This window comes from Chelonoidis abingdonii, chromosome 24 (genome assembly GCF_003597395.2).
Source record: "Chelonoidis abingdonii isolate Lonesome George chromosome 24, CheloAbing_2.0, whole genome shotgun sequence".
Lineage (NCBI taxonomy): Eukaryota > Metazoa > Chordata > Testudines > Testudinidae > Chelonoidis > Chelonoidis abingdonii.
This window is the reverse complement of record NC_133792.1, coordinates 20,086,670-20,105,448: the sequence shown is the minus strand read 5'-3', so window position 1 is coordinate 20,105,448 and position 18,779 is coordinate 20,086,670. Positions and strand designations below refer to the sequence as shown.

The 18,779-nt window shown below is 49.0% G+C and overlaps 1 protein-coding gene across 2 annotated transcripts; it reads right to left on the bottom strand.

Annotated features, from left to right (window-relative positions):
* Positions 1 to 752: 752 nt before the first annotated feature.
* CARD9 (caspase recruitment domain family member 9) lies at positions 753 to 17,759 on the bottom strand. Of its 2 annotated transcripts, XM_032767612.2 has the most exons (13): positions 17,668 to 17,759; positions 15,446 to 15,669; positions 13,238 to 13,375; positions 12,094 to 12,419; positions 11,261 to 11,440; positions 10,311 to 10,463; positions 9,256 to 9,381; positions 8,959 to 9,150; positions 8,339 to 8,380; positions 6,849 to 6,897; positions 4,596 to 4,666; positions 2,844 to 2,920; positions 753 to 1,505 (listed from the first exon to the last, which is right to left on the bottom strand). In XM_032767612.2, exons 2-13 carry the CDS (start codon positions 15,627 to 15,629, stop codon positions 1,418 to 1,420), a joined length of 1,626 nt encoding a protein of 541 aa, XP_032623503.1. In that variant the 5' UTR covers positions 15,630 to 15,669; positions 17,668 to 17,759; the 3' UTR covers positions 753 to 1,417. The 2 variants fall into 2 exon arrangements, with proteins under 2 accessions (XP_032623503.1, XP_032623502.1); XM_032767611.2 differs by lacking the exons at positions 753 to 1,505; positions 17,668 to 17,759 and having other exon boundaries at positions 2,637 to 2,920; positions 15,446 to 15,698.
* Between the last annotated feature and the right edge of the window lie 1,020 nt (positions 17,760 to 18,779).

The following is an 18,779-nucleotide window of genomic DNA, read 5'->3' as shown; positions in this document are numbered from 1 at the left end:
ACTCATTAGTCATCCTGGGCTCTGATCACACAATTGGGGCAGACCACAGAGCCAGGTTTTCCGGAGAGAGCCCTGCAGTGCCCAGGATATCAACTACTAAAGGGGGAAGCCAGGGCCCAGTAAGGTCTCACATCCCACTTACCAGAGTGGTATGAGAAACCTCAGCAACCCCAGGCTGATTGAATATTCAAGAGAAATAAAAGCCTGCTATATTATGCTGCTGTATAGGTCCAGATGCAGGTGGGCAGGACGGCAGATAACATGCAAGGAGTGTGTTCTCTCCTCTGTGATTAGCATTGGGCATCTACCCCTCTGCACCAGCAGTCAGAGTCACTATCAGCACACACGTGCTCTCACTTTCTGATAGCACACAGAGCCTTAGAAGTGCTTAACATAACTAACTGATGTATATTCAAAACACCCTTCAAGACTGTAGAGCTAAATTAGTTCTGGTCAAACCTATGCTATTGCATGTTTGCTTTTATATTTGCTAATGACATAGGGGCAGGCCCTCTGCACCCTGCTAGATTTGGTCAGTTTTCTGGTTCAGGCCCTTCTGCTGTTGGAGTACCTGGCCATGACACCTGCATGGAGCTGAAGTGGCTGTAGGAGAGGCCTGCTCACACAGCTGGAATTACAAAAGCACAGTGTTGCCATGCCAAACATGCTTAATGGCCCAGTTCCTCCGGTTTCATTCAAAAAATAAAACAGGGGTGTGGAAGAAAACATAAGGTGAATGCAGGAAACAAATAAAATAAAAGGAATCCACCATTTATTAAAGTCTCATGTTGGGGGGAGGGGAAGATGGCTTGTTATTTTTTAACGGATGGTGCTAGTAATTGTGGAATTTTTCTGGAAATCATAAGGAAGAGATTTTCTTAAGCTAGTAAGTTGGATATGGACACAAGGTTTTTCATATCCCACTGTTGGGTGCTGTTGCCATAGCAACAACTTTTAGCATATTTTCTAGTTTAGCACAATGCTTAGTCCAGTTTTGAAGCAAATTACTTAATTTTTTTTACTTGGACTGTTTTTTGCACAGAATAAAACAATACACTGAAATAGCACAATGATCATAAGGATTTATGCTAGAGCAATTGGAGTTTAATTCATTTAGACTCCTACCACTTCCAGAAGGTCCTCATCCCCATTAAATATATAAACGAATTAGGGTTCTGAATCAGACGTGAATGCGTTAGGTGACTAGGCCAAGGTCACATAGGATTGCTACGGCAGAGGCAGAAATATAGTCCAGATCTCCTGCATCCCAGTCCAGTGCCTTCAATGTTGGTAAATGTTCAAGGTGGTTGTTGAGAAAGTTTTAAATGTCAATCAGCTTAGATGGGCAGAAGGGAAGATTCTTGCACTATAACCCCAGCAAACTTTTTGTAATTCCCGTTGCAGTTAGCTGATGTTATTAGGAGCCTTCAGTGTCTGTGTTGTCACTACCAGTGTTGTCCACTTCATGGTGTCTGCCCTTCTGCGCCCTTCGCAATGCCCTCTTTCTGTAAGTTAGGTTAAACATTTATGAGAAAAACAAAATTCCACAAGCAACAGGCTTCTCAGTTACACATAAACCAGCAAACTGGAAAAACTCAATTAGAACTTTAACAGGACTGTGCATTTGTAGTGACACTGGCCAAAGTAAAAATTAAGGTGGCCTATCTATCTTCGTGCACCAGGACACAAAGTAATCACCTGCTGAAGGTCAGGAAGAAGTCTCCTTCCATGAGATAGTGTCACACGCCTGTACCTTCTGGGGCACACTGGTTGAATCAACATTGTTCATTGGGGCAACTTTGTTAAATAAATTATCTACAGTTGTGATCAGTGTTCTGGGTTTTCCCTCAAGGATCCAATATAGACTGTGATCAGAAGCTTATGGGTTTAGTCTACAGCAGTAAAGCCATTCCTATATTCCTCAATGTACAGTACAACTGAACGCAAGAATTTCCTGACTCTCAGTTCCTTCTTGAATACAAATATTACATAAGGACCCAGCACACTACCACTGGCAGAAGCAACACAACATGGTTTTAGACATTTCCTGTAATCTGCTCCAGCATTTAGCCCTTTTGGGTCATTTCTATTTAGTGTGCAAATTAAGATCTGCATTTTACATGATGCTCGGTCCCTCCAATACCCAAAGATGGAGACAGAGGTGCTCAGCAGCTTGCAATCGTTTTGAAAGGGCTCAAACCTGCCCTGAGTCTCATTAATAGGAGCTTTGTCTTTGGTGTCAGCTGTAGCAGGTTGGAACCCTGAGCTAGTAAAATAGATCAAACTTACCAAGCCAGCAGTTCCCAAAGTATGGCACTCCCAGGACTGCAGAGTGCCATTAAAAGTCTGGGGTGGGGTGGGCATAGATCCCTGGCACCTGACCCTCACCTTCTCCTCTCAGGAACCCCCTTTTCCCCACCAGCAGCCTGACACCTATGGCCCATGAACCCCTGCACAGACCCTCTACAAATCTGAGTGAGTGGCGTTGTGATCCATTGCCCATGAGCCAGGTGATCACCTCCAGCTTCATGTCCTCTGGGTACCCCTCTGTTAAACTACGGTGGAATTGGTCAATGGCATTAAGCAGTCTACGACACAGGCCATGATATACATGTGTCTGATAACATCCACACTTGTTTCAGTGCAACGCAACAGGTGCCATTTTGGCCAACTTGCTCGGCACATCTGGGACTAAATGCACGAGTCCCTACGGCTTGAGCTAGAAGAGAAGGCAGTAACAGATTCTCATCCTCCATGGATCAGGTACAGCAGGGGACATGACACACAGTGACCAGTAGGTTACGCAAACATGGCAAGAGCAGTCCTGAGAGCACAGGCCAGACCTCCGATAGTGCTCAAAGCTGTCCTTCATCCGCCGCCGCTCCTTCTCAGCCAGTTCTCCATTAGGTGGGCCACTCTCCTGGAAAGGAAAAGAAAGGCCTGGTCTAGTTGAAGCTTGGGGCTGGGGTGGGGATGGGGCCAGCCTTGCTCTACAGAGAAGCCAGGAACTACATGGGCAATGAGAACTTCTGGAGTTGGTCCCTGAAGGACGAAAAAGAGGCACAACGGGCAGGTCAATGGAGAGGGTGTGGAGCTGCTGTCCATGCAGTGCCATGATGTGTGCTCCGAGTGGTTTCCATGAGCGCTCAATTCACTCATTAAAAATGAACCTGTTCCAGTACTGAGAGCAGCTTCATGGCCAAATGCATCTTCTGGGCGCTGCTGCTGTTTAGAAAGCACACTGGCTTTCTGCTGGCAGCTTCTGATACTCACAGGTCCCCAGGGAACATTACAGCCTCCTGCGTTCACTCCTGGCCCTATTATCCTGTGCATGGCCGAGTCAGACTCAGGCCCTGGCTAACACTTAAAACTCTATGGTCTCCTTGTGAAGGCATCCAATGGACTGAAGATCCACTCCACACTATTCCCTCCCCGAATGTTGAACTGTCCTCATCTCTCCTGAGCAGGTTGGTTCTTCACAGCACCCACTGTACGTGGTACAGGAGCCCGATTCTGCATTGCTTACAGATTAGTGCTCATGTTACCGATCCCACCAGAGGCAATGGGGCTACTTGCCCGAGTGAGGGCTTGGAGGATGAAGCCCTAAACACTAGAATCAGAAGATAAACCACTTAAGATCTCCTTTTGCAATGACAGCAGAGCTCCTTGGAGCACAGGAGGGATGTCTGGATTCATCCATTTGTTCAGCAGGAGTTTCACATCCTCTTCCCAACAGCATGAGTAGGAACAGCAATATTGCTTTGGAGACCATTTAATCACAAACATCAGTGCCCAGACAACACAGACACTGAACATTAATTAGCTAGAGCAGGTTTGGGGAGCAGGGGGAGAAATGAGCAGTGGCTGAGACATGATGTTAGGAGAAAAAGGAGAAGCTGAGATATTTGCAAGGGCTGACATAGATGAGAAATGAAACACTCCCCTGTCGATAGGAAATTGCTTAAAAACCCAAATAGTGTTGCCAGTGCTAATTCTAGAAAATCAGAGGCTCAATATCATCCTTTAAATTTAAATGTGGATTATTCCTGAATTAGGTCCAGCCAATCCTGTTCAACAAGAGAGTCTAAGCTCTTTGGGACAGGGACAAGCATTTACTATGTGCCTGTACAGCACTTCGGGCAACCAAAGTCCTGATCTGGCGCTACAGCAATATAAATGATCAATGACAATGGGAGTTTGGGATGTGCAATGAAGGCAGGATCAGCCACTAAATCCTAACATAAAAGTCAAGTGGATGAGAGAAATAACAACAACTGTCTCAAAAGCGCCCTCTTGGAGATGGCGCCCGTAGGCTGAAACGGTACATTCCTGACTGACAGTGAGGCAGCAGATGTGTTGACTGGTGGATTCCATTCCCACCCATACCACTCCCGAAGAGCAGCAGCAGCTTCCAGAAGAGATGGAAGAGACAATGATGCCCTGCTGTTATTTGAAGGATCAATTTGGTCATGAGACTACATAAAACTCTTGCGAAAGTGCCAGGTACCTCCAAACTGGACAAGCCTATCGCAAATACAAATGTTAATCATCGTGAGCGAGGCCCCAAAAAGGGGAGGGTTCATAAAGACACTTACGTTTGATGACTGCAGGCCCTGAATGCTCTCTAACGCACTGAACTGCTGATCCCGACCGTCAGAGAGATCTTCTAAGAGAGAAGGAAAAACTGCACGTGTAGTCGCAAACTGGTGTTATTTATTATCTGTGTTATATTAGCACTTGGACCCCTGCTGTTCTAGAAGCAGCCCCAGCACCAAAACACTTTCCATCTGATAGAGACAAGGCAGACAAAGGAAGGATTCTCCCTTTGTACAGATAGGGAGCTGAGGCTCAGAGAGATGAAAAGATTTGTCCAAGACCACCCAGGGATTGCGTGGCAGAGCCAGGAATTGATCCCTGATCTCCTGAGTCCCCACCCAGGGCCTTCACCACAAGCCCATCCTTCTTCAGGTCATTGATTTGTGGTTTTACAACCTTAGGACAAATTGCTTGTAGACATTGTGCATTTCATACCCCAGGTGTCCCAAAGTGCTCTGCAGAATTACCAGGTGAGACAGCGAGAACACAGTAACCGATGCAGGTGAAGGGCAATGGCCACTGTGTCACTGGCAATAGTCACACCTAGTGTAGGAGGTTATTGCTTGGTACATGCAGAGTGCTCCGTGTTTTCAAGGTGCTGCACATACATTAAGCCAGTCTTCCAACCTCCTTGGGATGTAATATGCATTACTATCCCCAGTTGACAGATGGGTGGGGAAAAGGAGACAAAACTGAAGTGACTCACCTAAAACTATACTGCAAATCAGTGGCAAAATGAAAACCAGACCTCAGGAGGTCCTGGATTCCAGTCCTGAGCTCAGTCCACTAGAGCAAGCTGCCATTTTACTAGCTGTTGGAATCTTGCTCAGGACAGTGGGGTTTTTCCCTAACTCTTTTTGAAAAGGGATGTGGGATCTTTGCTATCTGGCAGGGCATGAACCCAAGGGACCTCAACAAAGCAGCCTCTTAAGGTTGTTCACTAATGAAGATAAGTTGAAAGGTCACATTGCCTAACATGATATTAAACATGACTGGTCAGTGTCCACACTAGCTAAGTCATGTTTAATGTGTTAGTTAGAACACACTCTTGAGGGTTGTGTTAATGCAGCCTAGTTTTCTAGCAAGATCAATCCTATATAGAACTGTGCAGTTCACACTATGACTTCGTCATGCAAGTGCAGAATTTGAACTCACAGCAATCCATCTAGGAGCAGAGATCATTACCAACCTGCTAACCTGGACAGATACTTAAAATCAGATCAGGGTTTCTCAAGCTTTTTAGCTATCTCCCTTCCCAAATGGGTGAAAAAAAATATTCAGGCCCCTCAAGAGGTTAAAATAGGAAGATGCCCTCATGCGGCAGTTTCTTTTTGGAAGCGTAGTTCAAACCCTCAGTGTAGCCTGTCAAGTCTTCCTCAATGATGAGTCATTTCCACTTGGACCTCCACAAAAGCAGAACCGGGGATGGTGTGTTCATTAGCTAGTTCTGCTTTTGTCAAAGCCCAAGTGAAAATAACCTAATTTAAGGGGGAAAAAAACAACCCAGCAAAGAGCATGGAGAAAGGTGCACGACTCAGTTAAAGTGGAGTCAGGACACCTGGGTTCTGTTCTCAGATCTGCCCCGACATGCAGCGAGGGCCCAGGCAAATCATGTACTGTCTGATTTTCACAGAGGCCGAGTGCCCGCAGTACTGCTTAACTTCACTGGGGACAGAGTCCTCCATATCTTTGAAAAGTCAGGCCCTGCACATCTCCAAGCTCGTTTTTCCTGGAGGCATCAATACACTGGCACTCTCTTAATAATGAGACTTTAGGATCAAATGGAACAGTACTGCCTAGTGCTGTTACAATGAGCTAGCCCAACACATCCTTCTAGAATGCAGCTACTTGAGGACCCTCCCAGATCACATGTCATGAAGAGATGAATGAAGGTAAAAAGCTCTAAGTGCTCGGCAGGGGGCTTCACAGACATCCCTTTCGGGAGATGACCGGGAGTTCTAGACACCTCCATTTTGGCATACCCAAGTTGAGACACCTTCTGTGGGCTGACTTTCACAAAGTGCTGAGCACCCACCCTGGGAGTCCCAAAAGCGTGTCCCAAATTGGGGCCCCAAAAACCATTAATTACTTTTGAGAATTCAGGCCCCATTGATGCCCCAAGACTACACAGCAGAGCCAGGAGCAGAACCTAGGAGTTTCCGACTCCCAGCTACCTGCTTTAACCACTAGACATATTGTATCAGGAATACTGCTCTAATGTCTCCAAGTAGAAATTAAACAAAAAGTCTTACTTTTATCAGACAGCAGTGTGTCCTCATCCAGGTTTCCACGGAAAGAGAGCTTTGGGACAAAAAGAAATAGGTCTCTTCTGGGGAAAATAGCAATACTAATTTTCCTCTCCTCGTCTCCCACAAAAAAAAGACAAACAATAAAACAAACAGAGCCCCAGGATTCCTCAAGTTTCTCTTTCCTGTCTAGCGATAGTTGCAAGGCAGCCGACCCATCCTATGCAATATCACCACCTGAGTGACACACCTGTAGATACAAGTGCTATGCATGAATGAAGCAAACCAACTCTCCAGTGAAAACACTACCTCACACCAATGGGATAGTACTTCTATTGTGTGTCTGGCACCCTTCATCCCACATCAGTCTCACCACCTACCGCTGAATGCAGCTGCCTCTAGGCAAGGAGCAGCAGCAGCAAACATTACACAACAGTTAGAGCAGCATAGGGAAAAGTGGAGGGTAACTTCTCCAGTAGGACAGCCAGGTGATGCAAGGAGGCAGGTTGTAATTGCCTCCATTGAGGTTTAATTAGGTCACCAGGAAAGAGCTAAGATCTATAAATGATCACAAGTGGCCAGGACCTCAGATCTCACCTGAAAGATGCAAAGTTGCCATGGTTTCTATCAATTTAAGCCAGCCCTGCTCCCACCTCATTACAAGATACTAACTCCCCCCTTCACCCTGATGCTTCCCATGGAGATTCAGGCTGCACTGGCTTTGGCTGAGACTTGGGAATACTTGGGGCTCCTTTATAACCAGGCAGGGGGAGGATCCCTTTTATTCACACCTCGTATCTTGACTGAAGATGCAATACACTAGACAACAGCTGCGGTGAAGCAGGAGCCAGCAGAAGCAATCTGGCCATGCTAGGGACCATGCTGGAAAGGCTGTCTCAGTGCATCCTCGCAGAGCCTCGTCTCTGCTCAGAGTCCGTGGGGCTCCCCACGCAAGTCAGGGCTGTGGAACTGGGACCTTTATTTGTATCATGAGCATTTAAAGTTACACTCACAGAGCTACAAATCTTGGCCCAGAATCTGAGCTGCAGCCAGATGTGCTTGGATGACTCAGGATTGGTGCACACATCCTCTTGAACCCGATGCCAGCCAGCCACTGGGCTGGTCTGCAGTGCAAAAGCAGAGCAGCCCTGGTACTACTCTAATGCTGGTTCTAGCTCACAGGGATGGCTGGAGCACTTTGCCCTGGCCATGCCTCTCTCGATCCCAGATACACACACTGTTCTGGCAGCGGCAAAGGGGGAATACAGAAGAGCTGCTATGGCAGGATCTACACCTTCTAGAGGTTTCTCTGCACCAGGACATCCTCCATTGGCTGGTTACACTGGGGGTGGGTTTTTTCCAGGTGCTTTGTGCCATTGGAGCACAAACTGAAGCTGGCTGCAAGTTATCTGCTAAGGAGCCTTTGAGCAGAGCTGGGGAACCCAAAGACCTGCCATAAAGCGGTCAGACTAAAGCCAGCTAGTCACTTTCCTCACCTCTTGGGAACTCCTGGGTGAGACGTCATCTAGGTCAGAAGTCTGGAATCGTAAGAAAACAAGCCAGTCAGGGATCTGTCTGGAGAACATGCTCCACAGTGAGACAGTGGCAATGATGGGACGTAGAACAGAACGAAAACTAGGAACTGAGAGGCAGGGATTTCCTCCCTCTCACTTGTCCCTACCAGCCCAACTGGAAGCCACCCAAGAGACTATGATACTAGGGTGTTCTTTTCGTTCTGGGCTTAGGAACAGAGTTATGGTACATCTTCCCCCAACCCAGATTTCACCCCAACAGCTCAAGCCTCACCCTTCTTGGGCTTCAGTCACCAGGAGTTGGCCTTGATGCACCCAGGCCAGCCCCAGATGCAAATAGGGAGGGATGTGTTTGCACTGGTGGAGATTACTTACACTGGAAACCAGGGTGAGCTCTACTGCAACTAATCCCAACTCCCCCTGTCCAAGCACAGCCATTGATTGCTGGATCGAGGCTGATCCCAACTACAGACAGTGTCAGTGTCTGAAGTCAGTGCAACACTTAGAGCCAGGCCCCGCCCCCAGCCTCTTCCTCTGCCCATAGCACAGTACCTGCACGTAGCTGTGTATTCCTGCAGACTTACCAGCATGGGCGGCTCCAGGTGCAACTTTTTCAGCTTGGCCTCAGTGGCTAGTAACTGGCCCTCCTTCTGGAACAGCTGTAGCTGCATCTCATCGCACCTCTCCTCCAGCTCCCGGATCTCTTTGCGGTAGGCGTCTTTGTCAACCAGGCTCTTGGAGTATTGCATGTGGAACTGCTCTCGGGTCAGCAGTGCCTGGTGCAGAAAGTGGGAGGGCAAAGCGTGTCACTGACATGGTGTCTGAGCCTACACCTCCCAATTGTCTTTGGTAACTGGGCTTCAAACAGGAAGTTTGATCACCTGGTCTCTTTCTGCAGCCACTTCTTCTATCTGCTTCAAGATGGTCTCGATGCGATCCTTGTACATCCGGGAGTCCTTCCTCAGGGACATGCACTGCAGCTCCAGCAGCTCCTTCTCCTCCGCATGCTGCAAGCAAAGCACAGAAACGCCCTGCTCATGGGGCTTGCTTGACCAAGACACCCAATGCTGGAGGCAAAGGGGCTCTTGAAACACTTTTGAAACACCCGTGGCTTGTAGTGTAAATACCAGACATGGATTGCTGAGCCGTGCCAGAGCAAGGAGACTCTTCTAGTTCTCCAAGCCCAATGCCAATTACAATGATGAGTCCACAGGAATGTTCAGACAGAGCCAGGCACCCAATGCTGTGACCCTAATTAGGGGGCTAGGAAGCTGGCTGAAATGACACTTCCCATTCACATGCATCCGAGACATTAACAGTAGTACAAGCTCCAAGCCCCAGGATGCTGCAGAAATCAATGGAAGGGCAGCTAATTGCTGGGAACACCAGAAGCGAAAACAGTGTTCCCCTCGTAGCCCTGATCAAGTGGATGGAGGGCGAGTCTGAGGGCAAGGAGATACTGGCTTACCGTATGATCTTGGACAAGTCATATGGCCTCTCGGTGCCTCAGTTCCCCCTGGGGATGATGATTACTCTTACTGAGAAAGCATATTGAGATCTACAGGTGGGAAAGTGCTTGGAAGGCAAAGGAGATGTGGGGCCTAATGTAAGCACTTTGCAAACAGTAACTGATCAGTTCTCCTAGCGATCCAGGTAGATCAGTGTCATCATCCCCATCTTACATGCAAGGCAGAGAGAGACCATATCTTTCCCAAGGATAGGGAGTCAGTACCAAAGCAGAGTACCCCCCCACCCCATCTCAGATCATGTTTCTCATTAAACTTCTACTACATTTGATCTGAGCCAGAAGGCCAAGCTGCAGTGCTAGCTGCCTGGGCACTGCTCTGCTACACAGGGAAGAGAGTGGCTTTCATTGTACACATGTTCCTCATGCGGAGTTTACTCCATCTCTCCCTTCTCCTGCCAGACTTCATACTTTATTCTGGAGATCCTCTGCTTGCTGGAGCGCCTTGCGCAGGCTGTAGATGGTGTTCACCAGCTCCTGATGCTCCCCCAGTGCCCGTTTCCGATCAGCCTCCAGAGTCTGGATGTAGAGGCCGTTCTTCTCAAAGTTCCCTTCCTTGGCGACCTCCAGGGGGAAGGGGAATACACTGAGAGGTGGCCCAACTGGCTAGGAAAGCCAGGAGGCACTCTCCCCTTCCCGAGCCTAACAGCACTAGTGGCCAACTCTCACTCCCCTTCCACCACCCCTATGGCGTCCACTCTGCCTCTGGGTTAAAGTGGAGGTGAGCAACATGCAGCACCGGGCTGCCCTCATCTGTGAGATGGAGGGGAGTCACCTGGAGAAAGAGTCCCAGCAGGTGCTGCTCTGAGCAAGACAGGGCATCACATGCCAGGCCCTGTGCTCGCCACAGGCTGATGTGCCCTCCATGTTAAAAATGAAGGCAGCTGCTACATTTCCTGCCAGGCAGGTGTGGACTGCAGGTTCCCATGCAGCCCTGCAGAACACAGGAATTGCCAGGCAAGATCAGCGCCCTGGTCCAGCCCCGCATCCTGCTGTCACGGCTGCCAGTTCAGGGGAAGGCGTAGAGTGAGTTGGGCAAATCTGAGGCCCTTAATTTAAACCCTTCTGAGCCTCAGGCCTAGCTGTTCTTGCTAATGCTGTACTCCCCTCCCCCCTTTGCCCTCTGAGCCCATCTAGCTGCTGTCAACCTTCACACACCCTATATCCCACCACTACTGCTCATGGGGTCCCTCTGCCACAAGGCACCATGAGTACGCTCTGGTCTAGCCCACGGCTCTCACCCAGCCAAGCTCCCCAGCCTCACCAAGAGAGGCCCTGACACCAACCCCCGCAGAGAAACCTGTGTTAGCGAGGCAGAGCTGCTACCCCAACCAGTCCCAACACCCGCCCTCCCCACACACCTGGAGCGTGTTCTCCAGCTCTTGATTCTTGGCCAGCAGCAGCTCTTTCTCCCGTTGGATCTCCCACACCACTTCATGGCTCGGCCGCTGCTCAATGGCACGCTTCAGTTTCATTGTGTGTTTCCTCTCCAGTGTACAGTCGTCCTCGGCTTTCATCAGGCTGTGCCTCAGATGGTCAATCTGCAGGGGAAGGGGGGAGTTTGGAGCTGGTCAGGCCTCGCCAGGAGCCATATGGGGAGTCCTGGCCAGTAAGGGGGAATCTGTAGTGGCATGGTTTTAGTCCCATCCTCCAGCAAGCAGCACGAGGGGAATGCCTTCCCCACCTCCGAGGGAATGTAGCAGAGCCCTGGAGGTAGAGTCCTCTCTGCTCACAGCACATGGTATCTGTCTACCCACGTGTAAGATACACGGCAGCAGTGCTGCAAGCTTCCCCCAGCTGCTGCTACTTTTGACCTGAGCCAACAGGCCAAGCCGCAGGAACAGCCCTGCCAGTGTCTCCCATCCCTGCACAGGGGAGACCCTGTTCATTCTCTACAGCACATGCAGCCGCTAGCATCTGGGCTGAAAGGCTTGCGAGTTAGCCCCAACCATGTGATGCCGTTAGCATCATGTGCACCCTTGTTGCCCAAAGGGAAAGCCAAGCCTGCAGCACCCCATGTCAAAAATCCCCTTGAATGCACTAGCCCAGCACAGTGAATTCAGGACTCCTGGCACGCGGTGCAGAAGAGAGGCGTCCATCAAACTGTGGCGTCCGGTCGCTAAGGCCCGACTGTGCTCAGCTCCCCAATCCCAGGGGTGCATGAGGGAGGAAGGAGAGAGGGTGAGGCACCGACCTCAAGCTGCAGATCCCGGTTCTTCATCAGGGCCGCGTTCTTCTCTTCACTCTGCTTGGCGTAGCTCATGGCCAGGTCGTAGTTCTCGTCCTTGCATTTCCGCAGCTCCTTGGCCAAGTTGTCCCTCTCCTCCTTCATCTTCTGGGCCCTCTCCTGGTGCTTCCGCAGCACGCTGTCCCTCACCCGCATCTCCTTGAGCGCATCCTCCTTGGCATGGAGCCACATGTTGAGCTCCTGGGCTTTCCTCCTCTCCTCCTGCACAGCACTCTGCAGCTTCGTGATCTCGTTCATCAGGAGCTGGCTCAGGCCCGATTCCCCCGCAGTGTCTGCACAACAGAGAGACTCATGCAACATGGTCTTGGGCCCAGCACAAGTCCCCAGCCCCAGGCAGAGAGGTCCCTTATCACAAGACTTTCCTGCAGGTGCTGTCTAGCCAATGACACATGTAGTGAGTGTCCATAGGTCAGTGCCATGGCAGATTTTCTTCCCCTGGTCCCCTGAGCCAGCCCCACAGCCAGCACGATCACACCCGGTACAGTCATGCTGAGAAGAACATACAGCTGGCCAGAGCCGGAAGGAGCAATGACCCTGTACCATCAGTGGCCTGTGAACATGCCAGGTGCTCCAGAACAGCGCCTAAGGCCTCAGCCACTTTGCGACCCATGTTCAGTGGGGCACCTGCTGGCGATTCCACGGGGAATTCTGTCTGCTTGCACCATGGTTGAGCAGTCCATGAGGGGAAACCGGGCCATTATCTAGTATCCGCTCTTCCTTCTGATATAGGGAGCAGCTCTGGCGCTCCCCAGGAGGGGGGTGGCGATGTAGCTTTTAACACAGCATTGTGTTTTTAGTCTCAAACCTACAATCAGATCTGGGTGAGTAGGCCCGGGGGCCCTTGGCTTCCACAGAGCTCTCCCTGCAGGCATCCGACTGCAGGATCGGAGCCTTGGTATTGGGCGGCGGCTCGTGGAGGTTAGTCTGACCCTCGCTGAAGAGCTTTCAAGCCAGTGACCTAGTTGGAAAGGCTGGCTGGGGCTCTGCCCACATGAGCCACGGGGGATTTAACTGTGGAATTCAAGGTCTCCTCTAGTTGCAAAGCAGCATCAAATAAAGAGACTGTTGTGGGAATGAATCAAAACCTTACCGATAATCAATGAAAAGACCCTGCTGGGCTCCTTGCCGGTTATTTTCATATATAACTGTGGGTAGTAAAGTTCAAGGCTCTCGACAAAGGCCTCAAAACCTTTCTGGCCCGTCCTCTGAAGTATATCCAGGAGGACACCTGCAATACAGAAACAAAGGCGCTTACAGCAACATGGCATGTCAGAGTAACGCGCGTTCCCTGCACTTCCAGAGATGGCTAGTACTTATGTTCCTCTGTACGCAAGAGCAGAAGAGAGTCCTTGGTGTCAAACCCTTCAGGCCTGGCCCAGGCAACTCTCTCATTGGCTTTAAGGGGTGATTTAACTGAGCAATGGCTGCGGGGTTTGCCCCTAGGCCTCTGCTCCTATTATAGTGTTGCGAAGAGCAGGCGCTGCAAGAGAAGCAATCCCTTGTTGAAGGTTAGGGAGGAGGAGAGCAGACAGGCTTGAATGAAATGGCCGTGGAAGTTCCTATAACTCTGAGTGGCTTTGGTCTCAAATTCAAGAAGAGGGGATGGTTAGATGGGCCCCACTTCTGGCACAGATGTCCTGATCCTGCAAGGGGCAAAGTATCTGCCATGAAGTGCTGGAGTCTCTGCTCTGCTCTCAAGGTCAGCTGGACCGCAGCCTGCTACAGGTGGGGTCACAGTGAAAGCAAGAGAAGGAGTCTGTCACTAGTTTTTAAAGTTGGAATTATGAAGTCTAATGGGACCAGAGATGCTTTCACAGGCAGGTCTTTTTCATGGTGTCAATCTGAAGTTAAACACTCCCTGCAATGCTAGAAATCCAAACAGCAGAGTGCGTGCTAGTCAATATCCTGCAGAGAAGAATCATTGAATCTATTTCCCCCATGTTAAGTATCTTGTCAAACTGTCTTAAATGGGCTATGTTGATTATCATTACAAAAGTTTTTTCCCTCCTGCTGACAACAGTTCATCTTAACTAATTAGCCTCAGAGTTGGTTGGGCAACTCCCACCTTTTCATGTTCTCTCTGTGTATATGTATCTCCTTACTATATGTTCCATTCTTTATGTCTGATGAAGTGGGATGTAGCCCACGAAAGCTGATGCTCAGATAATTTTGTTAGTCTCTAAGGTGCCACAAGTGCTCCTGTTCTTTTTGCGGATACAGACTAACACGGCTGCTACTCTGAAAGAAGAATCCTACACTCAGCTGGATGGAGGCAAGGGAAGAATCCACAATAGGCCTTTCCAGTCTCGGTTCCTTGCGATGGTGGCAAAGGAGAACTGGAAAGTGTAACTTACTAACCAAGGAAAAGTAAACAGCTTTGTTTCACGGCCCACGCTGTCTGAAACTCAACTGTTCTGAGACTGTAAACTCTTTGGGAAGGAGTGGTGTCTGCGCAGAATCTAGTACAATGGGATCTCAATCCTGATTCAGACCTCTGGAGGCTACTAACAGTGACGCAGCATGGCCTAGAGACTAAGGCACTGGTCTGAGACTCCAGAGCCCAGGGTTCTGTACCCATTTCTGGCCTGCTGGGCAACCCTGGGCAAGTCACTTCCCCTTTCCGTGCCTCAGTTTCCCCATCTGTAAAACAGGAGTAACAATGCTGGCCTCCATTGTAAAGCACTGCGGTCTGATGAAAACTGTCACAAAAGAGCTAAGGGTTAATATTGTAAAATAGACTTAGGTGGTGAAAAGTACCTTTGATTTTTAATGTTCTCAGGTTGAATAACCCCAGGGACTCCTAGTAACAGAGGCTAATTTTTCTTTCTAATGTTGCCAGAGTCCCTCTGAACCTGAGGCACAGAAATAGTTTATCCTAGATTCAGAGCTTTTTAAGGCCTGTATGGACTACTGTGATCCCTTAGTCTGAGCTCATATATAACAGACCAGAAAACGTCTCCAAAATAATTCCCTTTGAACTAGAGCATATCTTAAAATAAATCACTAAATAAAATCCAATCTTGATTTAAAAATTGCCAGTGATGGAGAATTCACCATGTTAGCTCAAGGAGAAGGAATTATTTACCTGTTTATTTGGATTTAGAGAAAACCATCTTCAAAATGGCTGGGAAAAGATGCACCTTGAAAAGCATGATTCCCAGAATTGCACTACATGGGTTGATGGTAACACCATGTGGCCTGCAGGAGCAATTGACACCTCGGCATTTTCATTCCAGTGTATCACCCCAGAGCCTGGCCACCCCCACACGTGGCGAGTTGGAAGCTGCCCAGTACCCACCTACTTTCCGTTTCCGGATGACCAGGCTGGGGTCATTAAGCACTTGCTCTTCGTCGTCATGGTTAATCACTTTGCATTGGCGGAGATAAGGCGTTATTCTGGAGGGGTCTATCACCGAGATCAGCTTCACCCGAAAGTTCTCCAAGTTATTCCAGCACATCTCGTCATCCTCCTGCTCCGACATGGCGGAGAGCAAGAAATACTGGCAGGCCAGGTCTTCTTGTCTGAAAGCCACACCACAAGCCTCAGAACAGCTTGGGATGAGCAGCAAGGATAGCAGGTGGCCCAACACCATCAACCCAGCAAGACTGGGAACAAACTCACTGACCATAAGGGACCATGTCTCCCACAGCAGCCTCTAACTCTGTACGCACAAAACACATGCACCCCCCATTGCACCAGTGGATCAGGTCATGGTGCACCTCATGTACAGAAATGCCAGCTTGTGCAAGCAAATGTAGGACTGGGGCACTACGTCCCAAGCTCCCTCAGCAGCTGGCAGGCTTGGCACCACTGCGAAGAGGTGAAGAAATTCTGGTGAGCGCCCTTCAACCAGCCATTTCCTGAGTCATTAGAGGATGGAAGTGAAACCACTTAGTGTGCACCCTGGGTCAGTAGCATTGAAGACCGAAAGCTCCTGCGTGGATGCTATGGACTCTAGGAACTCAAATTGCATATGGATTCCCAACAGGCTGTACCAAGGGAGAATCTACATGTCCCACTGACATTAACAGGGGGTCACATGTGCTCAGGGCACAAACCTAATCTAGTGACCCACAAGTGCAAGGGTAGAGCATAAACAAGGAACCATCACACAACAGATCGCTATTACCTGCTTGAAACCAGAGATCATCTAAGAGTGCTGTGCAGCCCCTCGGGCAACAGGGATAGACACATTCGAACATGAGAGTGAACCTGTTTGAACAGTTCCAGGGGAAGAACCCCCAACATTTATGCTCTTAAATTGCAGTTAATTGTAACCACCAAGAGCTAATATTTTTAATAGTGTCTAATTTGCATTTGCAAAGGAAGAGGATGTGCAGAACTCACAACTATATACGATCTTGCAACGTTGCAAACTACGTGCAGTGCCGGCCACATTGCATGTGCAAGTCACAAGCTTTGGGTAACCCTAGCAATGTTCACATGCACGTTGCTTTGAAATATCACTGCCTGAGATGGTCAACTGACAGTGTTGTGTCACTGCAGAGAGCCTCCTGAGTGTCACTTTTGCAGGAACTTTTCGGCATCCGCCCTCAGCACCAGCTGCACTTTGAGGTTTCTTTCCCACAATGCTTCCTCCCCAGTGCAATCTTTCCCATACACCCACAAACCAAAATGAAACCAAGCTGGAATTTTCTAGTGTCAGCTTAACCAGGCTATATGCCGATTCGAGGAAATCGGGACGCCATTCAGGGACTGTTGACATCAAGATGCAGAAGCCACATTACAGAAGTTGTAGCGCACAGTTAGATCTGCATTATCCTTGATCAGCAACTCATTTTGATACAAGGAATGCACACTTGGGCCAGGTTCACTCTTCCTCTGCTTAGAGAAAACATGAAATAACCTGACACTTTGTCGAGACCTTTCTGACCTAATGACGACTTTGTCTGTAACGAAACACTAACATGTCCTCTTATCCCCATTTCTTGTTTTGCCCATTTGGGGCCAAATGCTGCATCAAAATAGGTGCCTACATTCTGACCTAGGCATTTGATTGCAGTGCTCATATCAGAACAGGGTTTGTTGCAGTAGCCAATGGCCCAGAGGGGTTGCCAGCCACCTACAAATCCAGGAGTGTTTCACTTGTTTGGGGGGCAGGGGGGAAAAACTGCATCATTCCTGACAGCAGCAGCTCTGTAAAGCCTGGGGTATATCTAGCTCCCTCCCTCGGTCCTTAATGGGCCAAATCCTACGAGCCTTACTCCGTTCCCCCACAGACAAAACTCCCACTGACTTCAATGCATAGACACTACAGTGATCAACACTAGGTAAAGCCAGTGGGATTGGACTTCAGCAGCCTGCCTGACTTATCCCCAAACATTCTGCTACCCAGCACACAAACTGCTCTGCCCACTAGCGGAGCCAGTCGCAGTTCCCAACCAGGTAAAAATAGTAGAAATGCCTTGCCCAGTTGATACACACCCCACCCTTCCCTCTAGACAAAGCTGGATCCAGATTTCCATAACTACTAGATGTTCTGCGTTACATGGACCAACCTGGCTCTGTGCACAAGTGTTTCCTCCTCTCCCGGGCTCTCCTCAGCTCCTTCTGTCACTGGCTCAGCATGGCAATGCTCTTTGTCCCATCTCCCAGCAAACCCAGCTGCAAGGCAGCCTCCCTAAATAGTCCATCTGCAATACAGATGACTCAGTAAAAATTAGAAAGGGGAAACCAGTGAGTAACAGCGCTTACCCGAGACAGAGGGGAAAAAAAAAAGAGGAAGCCACAAGAGGGAAAAAAAAGAACCTAGTGTCTGGAAGTACCTCACATCCCTATTGACTTGCTGAATAACTTAGTCTCTCTGTGCCTCAATTTCCCCATCTGTACCACACAATAACTCTGAGAAGCAATTGAGGCTTCTTTATTTAATGGTTATAAGGTTCCACTGATGAGAAGTATCACAGGAGTGCACAGGAACTAGAACGTCCAATCTCTTCAGTAAGAAACTTGCACAACAGCCATGTGGGAAAACGACAGCTTCTGAAGTAGGTTCTCAAGTTTCTAGGTCCAATGTTATAGGACAGGGGTCTTCAGGGACCGGAGGGGTGGAGATGATAAACAGAACTAATGCTTTCATTTAAAAAAACAAAACCAAACCCACACAACTGGAGTTGTGACAGCCTTTCAGGTTAAACCTTGATCCCTTTAACTGCAGCCTTATCAACACACCAACACCTTTGTACCTGAACGCAGACAGGGACAAGAATTCTTTCTTGATGTGAAGCCACAGCAGGTGTGCCTGGGGTTGATGGGATAGACCATTATGACGCTTTCCCAAACGGGTCTTCTAGTTTTGGGTGCCCGTTGACTTCAGTGGTAATTGTGGGTACTCGGCCCTTGAAAAAAGAGTCAGGCCCTAGGTGTCCCAAGTTGGACAAAGCAAGGAATAGAACCCAGGAGTCCTGGCTCCTAGGCCCCAGCTCTAAGCATGTGATGGGAGGGGCAGCACGGCAATAGTTGTTGGAGAATTTTAAGCACGCACACAAATCATTTTGACTGCTCCTTTACGGAACTATTTGTTGTCATCACTGTTACAAGTCTCAAGTTCTGTGGGAAGAACAATTCAGATGTCTGATTTTAAAGAGTCCAGAGGAGTCACATAACTCGA